General features: G+C 28.7%; 1 protein-coding gene across 1 annotated transcript in view; it reads right to left on the bottom strand.

Moving 5' to 3' along the window:
* Positions 1 to 17458, bottom strand: part of LOC111303485 (cycloartenol synthase-like) — a 57127-nt gene that overhangs the window by 17056 nt on the left and 22613 nt on the right. The window contains exons 8-12 of the mRNA XM_022899790.2: positions 1729 to 1842; positions 1434 to 1556; positions 1102 to 1224; positions 914 to 1015; positions 44 to 100 (exon numbers count right to left, since the gene is read on the bottom strand). Coding sequence (XP_022755525.2) covers positions 44 to 100; positions 914 to 1015; positions 1102 to 1224; positions 1434 to 1556; positions 1729 to 1842 — 519 coding nt within the window. The remainder of the gene's footprint in view (positions 1 to 43; positions 101 to 913; positions 1016 to 1101; positions 1225 to 1433; positions 1557 to 1728; positions 1843 to 17458) is intronic.

Genomic DNA, 17458 nt, shown 5'->3' with positions numbered 1-17458 from the left:
TTAGAACGTGGATATAAATGAATGAAAAACTATTAATTCTTACTTCCAACCATGCATAAGATCTCGTGAGCTCATATGATGCAAAACCACCACTGTTATTCTGTGAATTAAGAATAAGCAAAATGCTAAATATTGCGGTTAATTATGAAGGAATACTATTTATCTACATAATATGTTCGCAAACAAGTATAAAAATTTTATAAATTGACGTGTCCATTAATTATATATAAATAAAAAATAGATAAATGTGAAACTGTTAAGCCAACAAAATTATTTAAATAGACAACATATATATATATATATGAATGTGGAGTTTTTTTTTATATATATAATTTCCATTGATATATAAGTAATTTCAAAAGAGAAAAAAAAAATGTTATTGCTGTCTTTGTTCTTTGATTCATAGAAAACGTTTTCCTCACTATTCTCTTATAATCATTTTTTTTTATGTCAACCAAGTTCTTACCTTTCATATAACTTGTCAAGCATTGGGTTGATTCTACTCCATTAGTCATACAGGTTTTGTGTTTTACCCTTTGTTACATTGCATGTTTTTGTGACACTCTACTTCATAAAAGAGTTAATTACAAAAAATAGTACCCAGATTATGTGAAATTGTAATTTGATACCTAAACTTAAAAAAAATTGTATACTACCCAAAAAAATGTGCATTCTTATACTTAACTATCAAACGCTATCTATGTATTCCAGTCCTGTTTTTTGGCCAATGAATTCCAGTTCTACTAACGGATTTGGAGAGACTGCTAGGTGTTTAATAACCAATAAATTCTTGCCAAGTGTAACACCATCTAAATTAAAAGGACATATGTCATTACACACATGTAACCACAAATCAGTAAAAACCTTAATATATCGATAAATTAGTAAATGAAAATTAAGTATAATATGTTACCTGTAAAGATAAAATCACATTAACAGCCTCATATAATCGATCTGGTGTTGTAACCTTTACATCAACGATGTCAGATGGCATTGTTGATAACAAAAGTGCTGCCTACAAAACAATCTGGAATTGTTAAACATAGATCATATATATTTCTCCTTAGAGTCACCATGTGGATTAAGAAATTAAATATTTACCTTCAATCCTTCTGATGTGCAATCTGAGACAATCCAACCATTATCTGGAGTTGAGAAAGGCCATCCTCCCTTTGAAATGTGGCGATACCAGAAATTAAGGTCGCCGCCACTGTTTTCTTTGACCTAAATTAAGACAACATTCAATTTGATTAATTAGTCATGCACTTTTAATTAACCTAATATTATATTACTTAAAAATATTGTAGAACAATGTAATTTGATGGTTGAGAAATAATACAACTTACTATTATTATTATTATTATTATTATTATTATTATTATTATTATTATTATTATACTAAAAACATTATTATAGATGTCGATAACCAATACTTGTGTATTTTTTATGAAGTTGTGAGCTTTCTTAAGCATTGAACCATATTCCTCGACAAGGTCGGTTGCCAAGATTGATTGAACAGAGAAAGCAACATCCCATAATTGAGATCCATTGTATCCCTGCATGATGGAAATTACCATTTAATAATTTGTTCATCTTTAATTTTATATACATATATATATATATATAACCATCGAATTAATTTGACCAAACAAAATTCTGTTAGTGAGGTAGGCGAAAATCTGATCCAATCTGTACAAGAAAAGAAAGCAAGATTGTAACCGAGTATACCTGCATTTTCATGCCATCTTCGGCAATCCAAAGGTAATCTTTAATTCTGGAAAGGTGACAGTTGTATCCCTCTGAGTTTGGGTCTTCTACCCAACAACATACCATGTTTAGTACCTGATCGATCATCCATGAAAGATAGTGACTGAGAGAGACATCACCTTCTGTTTTAGTTTCACAAGGCATGCAGTAGAAAATTAATGTTGGTTTTCTCATGTTCCCATACCCAAAAAACAACTCAATATATATATATATATATATATATATATATATATATATATATATGTAGGACACAAAAGTCCACTTGCCTATATCATTAGGCTACTCTGGTCACAAGCCGGATCACTGTGGATAGCATAGATACCGAGTTATGTGCTCAAGGGACGTAGTAAATGGGAAATCCTAGCATATCAAGTCATAGTTGGGCCATGAAGAAACTGCTAAAATTGAGGAGCATTGCTTACAGATTCTTAATGCAGACAGAGGATGGAGTTGTATGGAACACTATAAGCACAAGTTACTCCACAACTAGTGTTTGGGAGGTACTGAGACAAAGAAAGCAGAAGGTGGATTGACATAGGCTCATTTGGTGGAAACTCCATATTCCTAAAGATGCTATGGTTTCTTAGATGGTTGCTCTTAACAAACTCCCTACAAAAGATGGGGCTGTTATCATGGGGATATCTATAGATGACGGTTGTGTGCTTTGTAAACAGGAAATGGAGAGCAGGAATCATATTTTCTTTAGTTGCACATATTCAAAGGAAATTTGGAAACAAATTCTACATCATTGTAACTTGCAAAGAAAGGTGACAGGATGGAGGAGGAGTTTGTGGGTAATACGATGGTTGAAAGGAAAGGCGTTTGATTCAGAGGCTAGCTTGGAGAGTTTGTTAGTAATTTAGAATGTGGTACATCCAATGTTGGAAAGAAAGATTTAATTATTGATAAATAAAATTAATTTTTGTATTTAATTTTATTCATATTTTAAATAATTATGTTTAAGCAAAAATAATTATCATATAACAAATGATCGTAATTATTTAAATATAACTAAATTATTATTCATAAAGGTCATAATTATACAAAAAATCATAATTATTTAAATAGAAGTTTATATATGTTCATTCATTATAAATAAATATTTTAGTATAATAATTTTTATTACTTCTAATTGGAGAGTTTAAGGTTTTATTGTATTCTAAAGGCATAATTGTCTTTAAAAAAGTATTTTTCACACCTCAAAGCCAATATTCTGTTCCTTTTTTTTTCTCTTACCTTATTTATTTTTTTCTAACAATTTAAAGGCAATTATGATAAATTTATATTTTGCATGAAGAAGATACAAGGAAAAGAAATTGGCATGATTTGAAAATCAATATTAGATGAGGCGTAAGGTGTCAAAGAATTAATGTTTCCATGGACGAAAATGTTAATTTTCATAAAAATCTTCATTAGAGTTTTTTTTTTTTTTGGCATAATTGCTGGTAAACAAGATTGACTGAATGAGATAAATACATTAACAATTAATTTCATTAGTGTGTAAAGTCAAAACATAGTATGCAAAATATTGATTACGTTGCATAAGTTTATGCATATATTGAAATTGACTGCATAATTGGGTTTAATAAATTGTATTATATATATTTGAAAAACTGATGCTTTTAAAGACTGAGATGGGAAATAGCTTGAAAACATAAAAAAGAAATATATGAATTGATCTACAATCAAAAGAATTATCACTTGTTATCAAGTAATAAATTAAATTGGGTTTTAATGGAATGGTTGATTGTTTAATTGTCATGTCTTAGTTATAGATAGAATAGGCAACTTGTCACATGGTTTCTATGAAAACAATTGAAAATGAGTAAAGGAATTTACTAGAAAAATTAGATGTAAGTGGAGAATATATGTAGAAAATAAGATTTTGCTACAAGATTAGTTTTATTTTTAAATCATGGAACCAAAATTGAGATAATAAGTTGAGTCAAGCTATTTGTATGGTTTTATCTTTGTTGGTCATTTATAAATCAAATATTGATATATTTTTTAAAATTTATTATTGGTTCAAATTTGACTAGTGTTCAATTTTCATGAAAACCAATTAAAATTTAATTGATATATATATATGAATAATTATTATTAAGATATAGTGGTTCATGGATTAATTGGTGGATAATAAACCAAATAAATGTTATTATCAGAAATATAAGATTTGTGACATGTATTTGGCCTGCTGGGTGTATTACACTAGAAATGATTTTATAAAATAAAATTGTATTATGAATAATCATAAAGTGGAAATTATAAGTAGCCATCCAAGAGTTAATCAATGATTACACAAAAGCATTGTTGCATTTCTCATATAGGATACTGATTAAAAGAGAAGGCATGTTATTAAAAATATTGAAGCATTTGTCAGTTACTAGCATTTTGATGGATGCTCATCAATGTCTAAGTAGCCATGTTTATAAATTAGAAAAGAACATACAAATTCAATATTCCAAAGGCACCAATACATGTATGTGTTTAATTCCATTTTGTGATGGCATGGAGAATATTGGTACAGTTTGTCATATATTATGAAAATGAACTGAATAGGATGAAATTTTTTTTATATACACATATAAAAAAGATATGGACTATGGAGATAAAATGCCACCATCCTATTAGTACATTATTAGTTAGAGACAATTAAGCTATTTTTACTTCTTGTACCCAAAAAAATGGCCTTTTGTAAGTTGTTAAAATGAAAAGTGAATAAGTTTTTGAGGTTTTCAATAATTTCATGACAATGACAAGGATGTGGCTAGTTATACACCATACATATAGGCTTAGATAATAATATTGGTTTATGAAAGTCGTAAGCCTTAGAGTTAGCCAATCAATGATTTAACCAATGCAAATTCATCATGAATTTTTGCATGAAATATGAGTAGAACTCATATTATAATTATTGTTTATACATTTTTATGAAAATGATTCTTTGGATTCATGTTTCATTACTTGCATTGATATGGTGATCTAGATATAAATATATTGATCACAAAATGATTGTAAAAGTATTTGAAATTGAAGTTAAATATACTATGGACTCTTATTGTACATAGGCATATTAGTCCTATAAGTAAAGTTTGAATTTATTATATATCTAAAAATGTTATGACCAATTAAAAGTAGTAAATAATAGAGATATATAGCGTGACACCTCAATCCCATATCAAGATAATATGAGGTTCTGTTATGATATATATATATATATATAAAGATCTAAACCCAAACTTATGAGGTGCTTTTTATGGAGACCTCCACCCAACCTGCGAGATATTATCTGTTTTGACCCGAAGATAGAGAAAAAAATTAGTTATATGATGTTTTTAAGGCTGTTATTTGGTGATATTGTTACAAGAATTTAAAGACATATATGGACATGTTTATAAGAATAAATTAGAAACTTCATTGTAAGGGATGTTATGGACAAAGGATTTTGTTGGTGCAAGAAATATTATAAAGTCAATTTGATGTTTTTGGGTTATGTTTGAATGATATCAGAGTGGCGCAGTGGAAGCATGGTGGGCCCATAATCCACAGGTTCTAGGATCAAAATTTGACTTTAATACCATTTGTGGAGACTCGCACCTAACCTATAAGGTATTATTCATTTTAACCCGAAGGTTTTATGATTTTGCCCTATAAAAGGTGCCTCGTAAGTTAGTTTTAAATCTTTACTTATATATCATAACAGAATCTCAGATTATCCTAATGTGGGATTAAGGCATCACATATAGGCTGCACAATTGTGGAGAAATAAAGTTCTCATAAAATTTTGAAATCAAGTTTAGAGGTTTCAATAGTAATGAACTTAGAATTGGCCACTGGACAATTAATATATGCATTGGAAACTCATGATAACATTTGAGATAGTTGGTTTTCATTAAAAGCCATCACTATAAATGAGATAACTTCAGTAACGAAATCTACATGATTTGTAGGTATGATGTGGATTATTATAGTTAGCTTAGAATAACCATAAGCCAAAATTAATGCCGCAATCTTGATCACGTTGTGATAATTTTTTGTTATGTATATTCATGGATTGTACAAATGATTTATCATCTAGGATTTTATATAATGAAATTTTCAAAGTATATTTACTTTGGAAGTCATGAGTAATTCAAAAATCTTGTGAATATGAAAACTTTTATAATAGTAAAAGAAATGTTATTTGATCCATTTAGGTGATGGAAATAGATTTGTTCATGGTAATAAATATTATTAATAGTGTCCATGATGAAATAGATTCATATAAATATTTATGAATTAACATAAAAAGTTTTAAAAGGAAACTATAGAAGCATGATTATATTTAAAATCTACTTATTAATGTAAACTATTATATTGAGTTAAAATATAAAAGTTTTAGAACTTTTATACAAATATTAAGATATTTGCTAGTTATCTTTCATTAAGAGTGGATTTAGAAGCCTCCTAATTAAAAAAAAAAAAAACCACCAAATAATGAAAAGATAAATAAAATGGCAACTTGATTAAGTATATATGATATCTAGATAATTGAATGAGACATTTTTTAATAAAAGAATGCGTATTTGCACATGATGGGGGTGATAAGAATCAAAATAAATTAAAAATTGCTACCATAGTGTTGTAAAATTTTAGTATAATTTTATGAGCAAATTATACAAGCTAATAAGTTTAGACACTTACTAAAGTAAAATCATAAAAAAATCTTTAAAAATCTTAAAAAGACTAAAAAGGTTTGGTTTATTCATTAAGTTTATCCAATTATACCATAAGTATAATTATATTAAAGATGTACAAAAATATGAAAATAGAATGATTGAAATTTATGAGTATAGAGTTGTGGTCACAACCAATGCCAACTATTTTTTAAAATGATAAGAATGAAGCAATAATGTCTAGAGTATATAAATAATATACAAAATGAAAAGTTTGGACATATTAGCCTAAAGTGATTATATTAGAGATTCAATCTCAAGTTAGGGTAATTACTATAAAAGAAAATTGAATTCTAAGATATTTGATTAGTAATACTACAAGTAGAATGGATTTAAACCCTTACTATTAGACATCAATAATGGGAACCCAACTTTGAATTAGTAACGTTGAATTACAAAGTCTAATGGGTAAAAACAAGTTATTGCTATATGTCTATTAAGCACTAGTAAAATCTATTCAAATTTTAAAAACTAGTGTGATCCATTACATGGAAAAGATGAGTTTTTATACTCTTAATGGAGTTTTAACTGTCTAAAGCAATTAAGATATAATGAAAACTCTACCTATATAAATATAGAGTTAGTGCTGCTTCAACAAAAAAAACTAAGGTATCTTTTATAAATGTTTATGAATAGGATAAGCACATGACCATAATAGTACTAAAAGCGGTTATAAACTTTTGACAGAAGAATAAATAAATATTATGTATGTTATATTTTCAATTCTAACATTAGAAGTTAAGGTTTAATCTGTAGACACCATCAACTTCATTAAAATTCTAAGATATATAGGCTAATTGAATGTTTAAATCAAGAGATACTTTCTTCTATTCATAATATTTATTTGTATGAAAGGTTAAAAATTAAGTACCAACATTCCAAACTAGTGAGGGATTGTTGGTAGGTTAAAATGTGGTGCATCACACATTGGATAGAAAGATTTAATTATTGATGAATAAAAGTAATTTTGTATTTAATTTTATTCATATTTTAAATAATTATGTTTGAACAGAAATAATTATTATATAACAAATGGTCATAACTATTTAAATATAAATAGATTATTATTCATAAATGTCATAATTATACAGAAGGTCATAACCATCTAAATAGAAGTTTATGTCTATTCATTCATTATAAATAAATTTTTCAATATAATTATTTTTGCTACTTCTGATTAGAGAATTTAAAGCTTTATTGTATCCTCAAGGCATAATTGCCTTTAAAAAAGGTTTTTCAAGCCTCAAAGCCAAAATGTTTTTCTATTTTTTTCTCTTTCCTTATTTATTTTTTCTAATCGAGCCTAAATATATATGATCTAGGTATAAAAAAAATAAAAGGCTCTAAAATTCATGGGAAATGGCAGGAGAGCAAATAGCGAAGTAGATAAGAGATGTAGCAAAGTTAAGATTAATAAGAGTAAGCAACATTACTAATGATCGAATAAGCCATTGTTTGAAAGGATTATGGGAATTAAGCAGAAATATAGTCGTACAGTAATAGTTAATTAAGTAGAGATATGGTTGTACAAAAAGTGAGATACTATTATAATGCTTGTAACAGTGATTACTACTTCTTGGATAATAAATAGTTATCCAAAAAAAAGTCCACTTGCCTATTATTTGAATCTCTTAAGGATTTTGGAGAAAAAAATGAACAAAGAGATAAATTAATATATATATATATATGATTCTAATGGGATTTTTATAATCAATACAGAGTTATGTGAAAAAAAGATGACAAAAAAGCTTTGTTGAAAGAAACAGAGGCCATGTAAGTAGCTAGGAATTACTTGAATAGGATAGGAAGAAGAGGTGATTAAAAAGACTAAAAATGATGGATGCTTCAGGACGTAAAATCAAGACTAATCTGCACTTGATTTCAGTAATATTTTCATCCACTTTTCTTCATATTCTCCAAGTGATATTAGTGATTGGATTCAAGATGGTGCTTTTTTATATTCTCATAGACACTCCATTTTATTCAGGAATATTTTAAAATTTATTGGGTTTTAAATTTTGATTTTATTGTGCAATTAGGCCTTAAATGAAAAAGTAAATTTTGGGCTCAAAAAATAAGTCTTAAATTTTATTTGTATTTAATTTTTTTAGATTAATTTTTAGTTTTATTTTTTTAGTCAAAAAAGTCAAAGTCAATTGGCAAATAAAAAATAAAAAATAAAAAATAAAAAGAAAAACATGGGATTTGGAAATTGGTAGGAAATCTTGATTCACTTTTATATTTGATCTTGGATTCAATTTTAGATTCTAAAAGTTATTGATTAAATGACTATGGAAAAAAGGAAGATTACAAAAAATTGAATCTCGGAGATTGTTTCTAGATTAGGTGAAATTAAAGTTTCTAAATTAAATTAGGATTTCATCTCTATATAAGGATCTTAAATCTATGATCAAAGAGGGGTATCAACAATTGATTTCAAGTCAAACAGAGGTCATTGAAAAAAGAAAAAATCTAGATAAAATTTTGAATCAACAATCATCAAGCAATACGAAATTTTGAATCAACAATCATCAAGCAATATGGAACTTTGAGTTTTCTGAACATCAACCAATTCGAAGCTTTGAGTTTAGAAAAAATTTTGAATGGATTCAAGCTTGAAAGCGACACCATTCTTCAAAATTAATAGGAGATGCTACTTAGTTAGGGAAACAAAATAAGAATATTAGAAGGCACCAACAATACCGTGTAAGTCTTGGAAGAAATAAAAAGGAGTTGATTTAGACTTAAAAGATCATAAGGCTTGTAATCTGTAGTAATTTTTTTAGGCTATCAAAATTTTCTTTGTGATAAATTCCAACAGACTAGTGAGGTATATATATATATATATATATATATATATATATATTTGTTCCCTTTTATATTCCGTACATAATTAATTATTTATTTATTCATTCTATTTATTTGTAGATTTTTTTTATTATTCTTTTATTTTTAATTATCTTATTAATATATAATTTATTTAAGAAAAACAAAATTTGATAAGATTTTATAGTTTACTTGCATGATGAATTTAGTTTTTTTCATTCTTATTTTTTTATTTTTGCTTGAATTTAATTAATTGTATATTTTAATATACATATTTCGTGATATTAATATGATGTATTATTTGCATGATTCATTATATTTTCATGATTATTTAGTGTTTGCATGACTCATTATATAATTGCATGATATTTTATATTTTTGCATTATTTATTATTTTCATGATATTTATTATTTGCATGATTCATTATATTTGCATGATTATTTAGTGTCTGCATGACTCATTATATAATTGTATGATATTTTATATTATTGCATGATATCTTATATTATTGCATGGATATTTTGGTATGATTTTGGCATGATTTTATGTTTCATTGCATGATATCTTGGTTTGATTTTTGGCATGATATTATATTTATTGCATGATATTTCTAATTATTACATGATATTTCTAATTATTACATGATTGCATGACTTGATTTTGATAGAATTTTTGCATCACCATGTTGTGTAAATAAATAAAAAAAGATTGAAATTAATTGATTTGAATGATAAAAAACCATATTTGATAAGACTTAAATCATATAGCATATAATTAATGTGGTACCAATTTTGGATGCAATGGGAGGTTAAAACCTTATCTACACATAATGGACTCCCAAACCTTAGTTCTGATGATGTAGACCAGAACTTATTTTTTAAAAAAAACTTTAACTTAAGTTAAGATAACTTTAAAATAAATAGATTCATATAGGAGGCCAATCATACTTAAATCAAAAATATTTGTGACAACTTTATGATTTTTATAGATACCCTATTTGGTCCAAGCCCAGACCAATTAGGGCCTGGCTTCATAGGGTCCTATTTGTTAAGCCCAATCATTTATTATTTTATATTTATTTATTTATTATTTATCTATTTGCTTATTTATTTATTTATTTATTTGGGTTTTATCTTTTTTAGATTATTTATCTGTTTTTGTTTATATTTGATTTTTCATGGTTTTTTCATTTGATTTATCTATTATTAGATTAAGTGTAAAGAAAATAGTAAAAAAAAATGAAAATTCTACCGTAAATGGGGCTAACAGAATTGTAGTTGATTTTAATTTGTTAAACATAAATTTCATGTTCTAGGATAATATGAAAATCTGGTCAAAGAAGGAGTCATGGTTAATTAGAAACTTTTCTGCCTACTCCCTATAAATTTACACATTGATCAAGGGTAAAACTCATAAAGAGATATACAAAAACACAAATCAGAAAAAGCATAAAAAAATCATGTAAGAGGAGCCAGAAGGCAATCAAAAAATTTTGGGAGACTTTTAGGTCAAAAAGTAGATTTTTTAAAAAAAATTTTCTAAAAAATTTTCAGATTTTGGCAAAATTTTTTGGTGCCGTTTGAATTTTTTGACGACTTTCCAATGAGATCCCCAGTTTTTAGAGAGGTTCTCAGTTTTCGACATCCATTTTCTAGAAACCAGTGAACTTTTGGTCAGATTCTGACAAACCAACCCAGATTCTGACGAAAAATCTCAAAATCTAGTAAAGATTCAATTGGTGTTCTTAGAGATTTTAGAGAGAGAGAGAGAGAGAGAAAAAGGGGAAAAATAGAGACAGAGCAAAGAAAATCTGAGGAAAACAACTGAATTTGGTCACTTTCACCCTCTGAAAAAGATGTCGTTTTTACCTTAAAAAGCCTCCAGAATTCGCGCATTTCTACCTAGTCCAACTCAACCCTAACACAACCCACTGCCAACCCACATCCCAAACCAAACCCTTTAGGTGAGCTGAGCTGAGCCTTTGACTTTTTGAGCCATTTTTTGTGCCTAAAGCCAAGATGCACCAAGCTTTTTTATTTTTTTTGTATTTTTTATCATTTTATTTAGTTATTTATTTATGTGTTTGTTTATTTTTAAAGGTATTTTTGCATGATTAAGTTTAGAAAAAATAAAAAAAATATTTTTTGAGAATAAATAATAATTATCCAATGATGAAAATTTTAGAAATTTTAAATGGTAAATTTCTATAAAATTCTTAGGTGAGAAATTTTATCTAAATTTGTCACAATTTGTGAAATAATTTAGATAAAGTTTCAATAATAATAACAAATATTTATTTTCAATAAAAAATAATAAAATTTTTTGGAATTAAGTATGAATTACCCAAGGCTGAGATTTTTTAAAAGTTTAAATGATAAATTCCCTAAGAAATCTCTAAGTGATAAATTTTTTAAAATTTGTCCCAAATGGTAGAATAATTTAGATGAAATTTTAATAAAAGTAATTGTATTCTTTTTCAAATAAAAATTTTTTGGTTGAAAATATTTGACAATTATCCAAAGATGAGATTCTTAGAAATTTCAAATAGTAAATTCCTAAAAAATCTTTAGGTATGAAATTTCTTTAAATTTATCCTAAATAGTGAAAGAATTTAAATGAAATTTCAATAAAAATAGTTGTCATACTATTTTCTTTCCAAAGATTTTTAAAAAAAAAATTTCTAAATGGGCTCAAATGGTGAAAATTTTAAAAATTAAAAAGAAAAGATATTTCTAATTTGGCCCAAATTGTGATATAATTAAATATATTTTTAACAAAAATTAAAATAAAAAATAATTAAATCTTTTTTCGACGATAGAGCCTCTTCAAGAAAACAAATGGGATTCTTGAATACTCTTGAGTTGAAAAAATATTTTTAAAAAATCTACCATATCGATGGAGAATCTTTAAAATAATTTTTAATATTAAATTTAAAACCATTAGCATCAAGACCAAAGGATAATTTAAAATAAAATGGTACCACCATTTGGATGGGCATGTGGTGGTGCTATAACATTTCCTACATGTAGCCGAACTCCCAAATCTTATTTTGATTAGTAGACAAGAACCTATTCCATTAGTCAAGCTTAAAAGCTCCTTAAAAGGATAGATTCATTAAGTGACCAATCACACCTAGTTAAAAAAAATTGGTGGCGACTCTATTTGTTAAGTCTAGCTATAGATTTACAGATCTATATATTATGATAATTTGGCAACTTCACTGGGGATGCTAAAGAGTCGGGCCATAAATTTTAAATTTATCCTATCCTTTGATCTAATGGTTAAATTGTAATTATTTGTTTACTAACAATTTTCTCTTTTTTTGTCTTTTATTTGATTTATGGGGGGTTGACAATTATATGTTCCTTCACACATACTATGGCATGCATTTGCATTACATGAACTCTATACCCAGGCTCTGTCCCTCTTAAGAGGGAGTAAAGTACCTACATTTTCATAAGATGATAATCTTCGTAATAGCTAGTGAAATACTCCCACTCAAATTAAATCTTTTTCGTTGGTAGCCTGTGATGGGTGAGGATTGAAATGCCATACTAGTCTATGATGGATCATGATATAAGGAACAATTTGAGAACCTTTGTGGTCAAAATCACTTAACCCGACATATAGTCTACATTTAAGAAGCCAACCTTAAGATAGAGTCATTCCTACCCAGTGTAGATATACCCTGAAATTAGGACACAATAAGGAACAATTTGTGTAATATATTGATTATATAACCATTTTGTTTGTTTGATTTTATGCACTTGCATCATTTTCATATCATATCATTCTATGCATCATTCTCATGCTCATGTTTTAACATTGTCATTTGCATCATTCTTATATAGGAAATATTTACCACATATCAGTTATTAATAAACTAGATCTTACACCTACCTCCATGGAAAGCTAAACATAATCAAAGTCTACATTAGTTTGTTGTGAATCTACTCATCAATTAAAAATCAAGTCAGAGGTAAGGCAAAGAAAACAGAGAGATTACTTGCTTGAGAGTTTTATCTCATCATTGCCTGAAAGAGTTCACCTTAATCTCCAATAAAATGACTTGGCTGACTTAAGTAATGTTTAGGAATGCATGAGTAGAACAAGGCAGGAGGTGTTTAAGAATAAATATGGAGACATAACTTTACTGCTCCAAATAGATATGGATAATAATTTGATTAGGGCCATCATTCAATTTTGGGATCCTTCTTATTAGTGTTTTGTTTTCAATGAAGCAAACATATTGCCCACAATTGAAAAGTACATGATCCTATTTCATTTTGATTTGCCAAACTCGAATAAGATTTATTGGTCAAATAAGATAGGTTATCATAAAAAATTAGTGCAAATGCTTGGACTTAGCTTGCCTCAAGTTGATGCATGTGTCATGACAAAAGGTGAAAGTAAAACTATCCTATGAAGTTTCCTGCGAGACTTCATCCAAAGGCATTTAGATGATGAACAGGGGTTGGTGGCAATAGCTATAGCTCTATATAGATTGGAACTCTTCCCAAAAGTCATTGAATATGTTGATGTCGCAGTGATAGACTTTATCAATCAATTAGAATACAAAGTCAATACAGCTCCAACCATTTTAGCAGAAACCATTCATTTTTTGAATTTTTGTCACAGAAATGGTAAAGGTCGATTTAATGGGTGCTTACAATTGCTTTATGTACGGATGAAGAGTCACATTGAGTGTGAAGAAAGCTAGTTTTGTAAACCATACCAACGTTTTTACATTCTAATCAATGAGTTTTATTGCAACACATGACCTAAAGCAAGGTCAAAAGAAAAATGGATTTCATATTTTCAGGCCTTTGATGTCAAGGGATAATTTGGAAAGCACTTTAGATGCATCATGACATAGTATTATATAGTTATGAGATCAACCTTAGGTGTTCTTATTGGGCCTATGGGGTGCTGTTACTTATGCCCTAACTTTGGTAAGAAGACAATCTAGATATGAGTAATTTATTCTAGAAACCTATAGACTTAACCAATGAAAATTCTCTTTCACTAAAAAAGAGGCATATGGAATGATTGAAAAGATCAAAAAGGCATGAAACTAAACCATCAAGGTTAACTAAGGGAGGCTTACTTATGACGTCACCTCAGAATATATTGTGTGGCATGCAATGAGGGGTAAGGACATTGTGCTTCCTCAAGAACAATTAGTTGGCCATTCCTCACAATCGATTCTTCAAGATATTTGGCTTAAAATGGAAACAACTAAAAGGAAACTCTAAATTAATAAAGATAAACTAGAGCAAGAAAATAAGTGATTAAAGTTAAAAATGGAAAAAAGTTTAAGGCTCCTAAAATAGAAAATCTAGAGCCTTACAGAGTAAAAAGATTAATGAAAAGCCTTATTCAATTATCTAGACATAACACATTCGTTAGTCAAACTCGAACTTGCCTGACTCTTAAAAGAAAATAGACTATTGAAAGCAAGGGTAGAGGAAGGACAAAAGGCCACTACTAAGGCACATAAACATAGCCAAATGCTGCAAAAGATAGTGGACCAGCGCACGGCACAAGTAGAAGCCTTGTCTAATGAATACAGGAGATAAGCTAAATAGAATGAGCTATGGAATGACATGTGCACAGAAAAATAAAAACATCTAAGGCATTTGTTTGATCAGCTATGCATTATTGCAAACAAAACATCAAAAATGGAAGAAAAAGTGAAAGATTTTAAGGTCAAGGTGCAACCAGTGAGAGCTCATGGGCGTAAATTGCTTGACTTCCTAAATGAGGCATAAAATCATTACTAGTAAGCTAAGAAATTTATAATGAGGCATTAGGATAATGTTTAGGAATAAATGATGACGCTTAGGACTTTAGAATATTGCTTTGGCTTTATTAGGATGTAATTTTAAAATTTTATTAAATAAAGTTTCAAATTGAGAGTTTTTTATCAATAACGGTGATGTGGCAAATATTAGTACATTCATTCATGCATTTACATATCAAACATAGGGCATATAATTTCTAATAATCATATAATTATGATACTCAAGGTTTAAGAATAGCTTCACCCAGTAAGAACCCCACTCACTAATACAACACAAGAGCCTGAGCTAGACAAATGAAGCAAAAAAACTCTCATTATCTTAAGAAGATAGAAAAAACTTAAGAAAAGCTTAAAAGCAAGTGAGTAAGATTTTGGATGCTTTAAACAAGTTAAACAAAGGAAAGAGAATAGAGAAGAATACTAGCCAACAAGACCATCTATCATAAGAGGTGACTAACCCTTTAGATCCTTTTGGTTTTGATCCACCACAAGCCCAGTCCACACAAGAGGCACCACTACAACAGTTCACATACCCTACATACCTCGGGATGCCATCAACTTCGAACCCAGGGTATTTCCAAAGCTATATAAATCTTATCTTTATAGAAAAAGCAGAGGAACCAATCAAAGTCCTTGATGTGGATGATCTAAAGGAAAAAAAAAAAGAGAAAGCAAAAGTGGTTGAGTCACTACAAGACTTGATAGCTGACAAAAAGATTAATATGCTGAAAAAAAAGTTATGAGCAGTGGAAGGAATTGATTTTTATGGTTCTGTAGATAATGTAAGGCTTTGTCTAATGCCAAATATTGTTATTTCTTCTAAGTTTGAAGTACCAAAATTTGATAATTATGATGGTATGAAATGCCTAAAGACCCATATTACTATGTACTGTCAGAAGATGGTAGCATATGCCCATAATGAAAAACCACTAATGCACACATTTCAAGATAACCTTATTGGCTCTACTGCTATGTGGTATGTCCAGTTGGATAAAATTCATATTCATTTTTAAAGCGATATGACCTGTGACTTCATCAATCAATATTGATATATCATAGATTTAGCCCCCGATCATTTGTCTTTGTAGAATATGAAAAAAAATACAAATGAATCATTCAAGGAATACGCCCAAAGGTGGAAAGATATAGCTTATCAAGTACAACCTCCTCTAACTAAAAAAAAAAATTACTATGTTGTTTGTCAGCACTTTGAAATCTCCCTATTACGAAAAAATGATGGAAAATGTAATAAAAAATGTCACCAACATGGTGATCTCAGATGAAATCATCAAGAATGCCATCAAGCATGACAAGATAGAATGAAGGGAAGCCTCCACGAAGAAAACCCCAAAGAAAAAAAAGACTAAAGCTTAAGCTGTGAAGTTTGATAGACAATAGTTCATGGGTTATCAACCCTACCCACCACAAGGTTACTCTTCCTATTATCCTACTGTGAATAATGCTTCTCCTTACCTATATCAACCAATCCCACAACTGTCCTACCCCCTAACATATCAACCTCCTTTCAGACCTCAAACTGCCATAAACATTCCTAACGCTCAACCTCCTTCAAGATCTCAGACCCGTCATACTAACCTGATAGGTGGTTCAAGAAAGCAACAAACTACTTATAAAAAATTTATGTTCGACCTAATTCTCATGATATATACGGAGTTGCATCAAGAGCTCTACAATAATCATCTGATTGCTCCTAACCGATTAGAGCCACTCAAGCCACCTTACCCTAAATGGTATGATCTTATAGCCCATTGTGACTATCACTATAGAATTGCTAGTCATTCCACTAAAAATTACACTATCTTGAAACACAAAGTACAACGATTGATCAAAGATGAAATAATCAACTTTGATATGGATGGGTAACCTTACCAAAGGTTAGTGGCAATCTTTGGCCTAACTATAATGTGAATGCTCTGGATGAGAAGCGAGAGCGTCATCTAAAAAAAAATGACAGAAATCAAGATACCTCTCAGTCAGTTATTTGATATCTTATGAAAAGCTAACATGATATAATCAGTGAGTCCATACAGTTATCATGGGAAATATGTATCAGATAGTAATTACAAAATCATAATGGGGTATCTGGCCACTCTATTGAGACTTATGAGCAGTTTTATCAATAGGTACAGAAGCTCATGGATTCATACAAGATTGAACTCTATGAAAAGGGGAAAGATTCAAATAGTGCTAAAGTATCTATGACCAATGGGCCATCAAAATTGTTTTTAAAATCAATAACAATTCACCGTAGAGATAAGCTAAAGTCGATCATAAACAAACTTATTCCTAGGCCAGTAACTTTTAAAGTTCTCACTCTATTCTCAT

Source organism: Durio zibethinus, chromosome 13 (genome assembly GCF_047325235.1).
Source record: "Durio zibethinus cultivar Kanyao isolate XHJ-2024 chromosome 13, ASM4732523v1, whole genome shotgun sequence".
NCBI classification, from domain to species: domain Eukaryota; kingdom Viridiplantae; phylum Streptophyta; class Magnoliopsida; order Malvales; family Malvaceae; genus Durio; species Durio zibethinus.
This window is presented reverse-complemented; position numbering and strand designations above follow the sequence as displayed.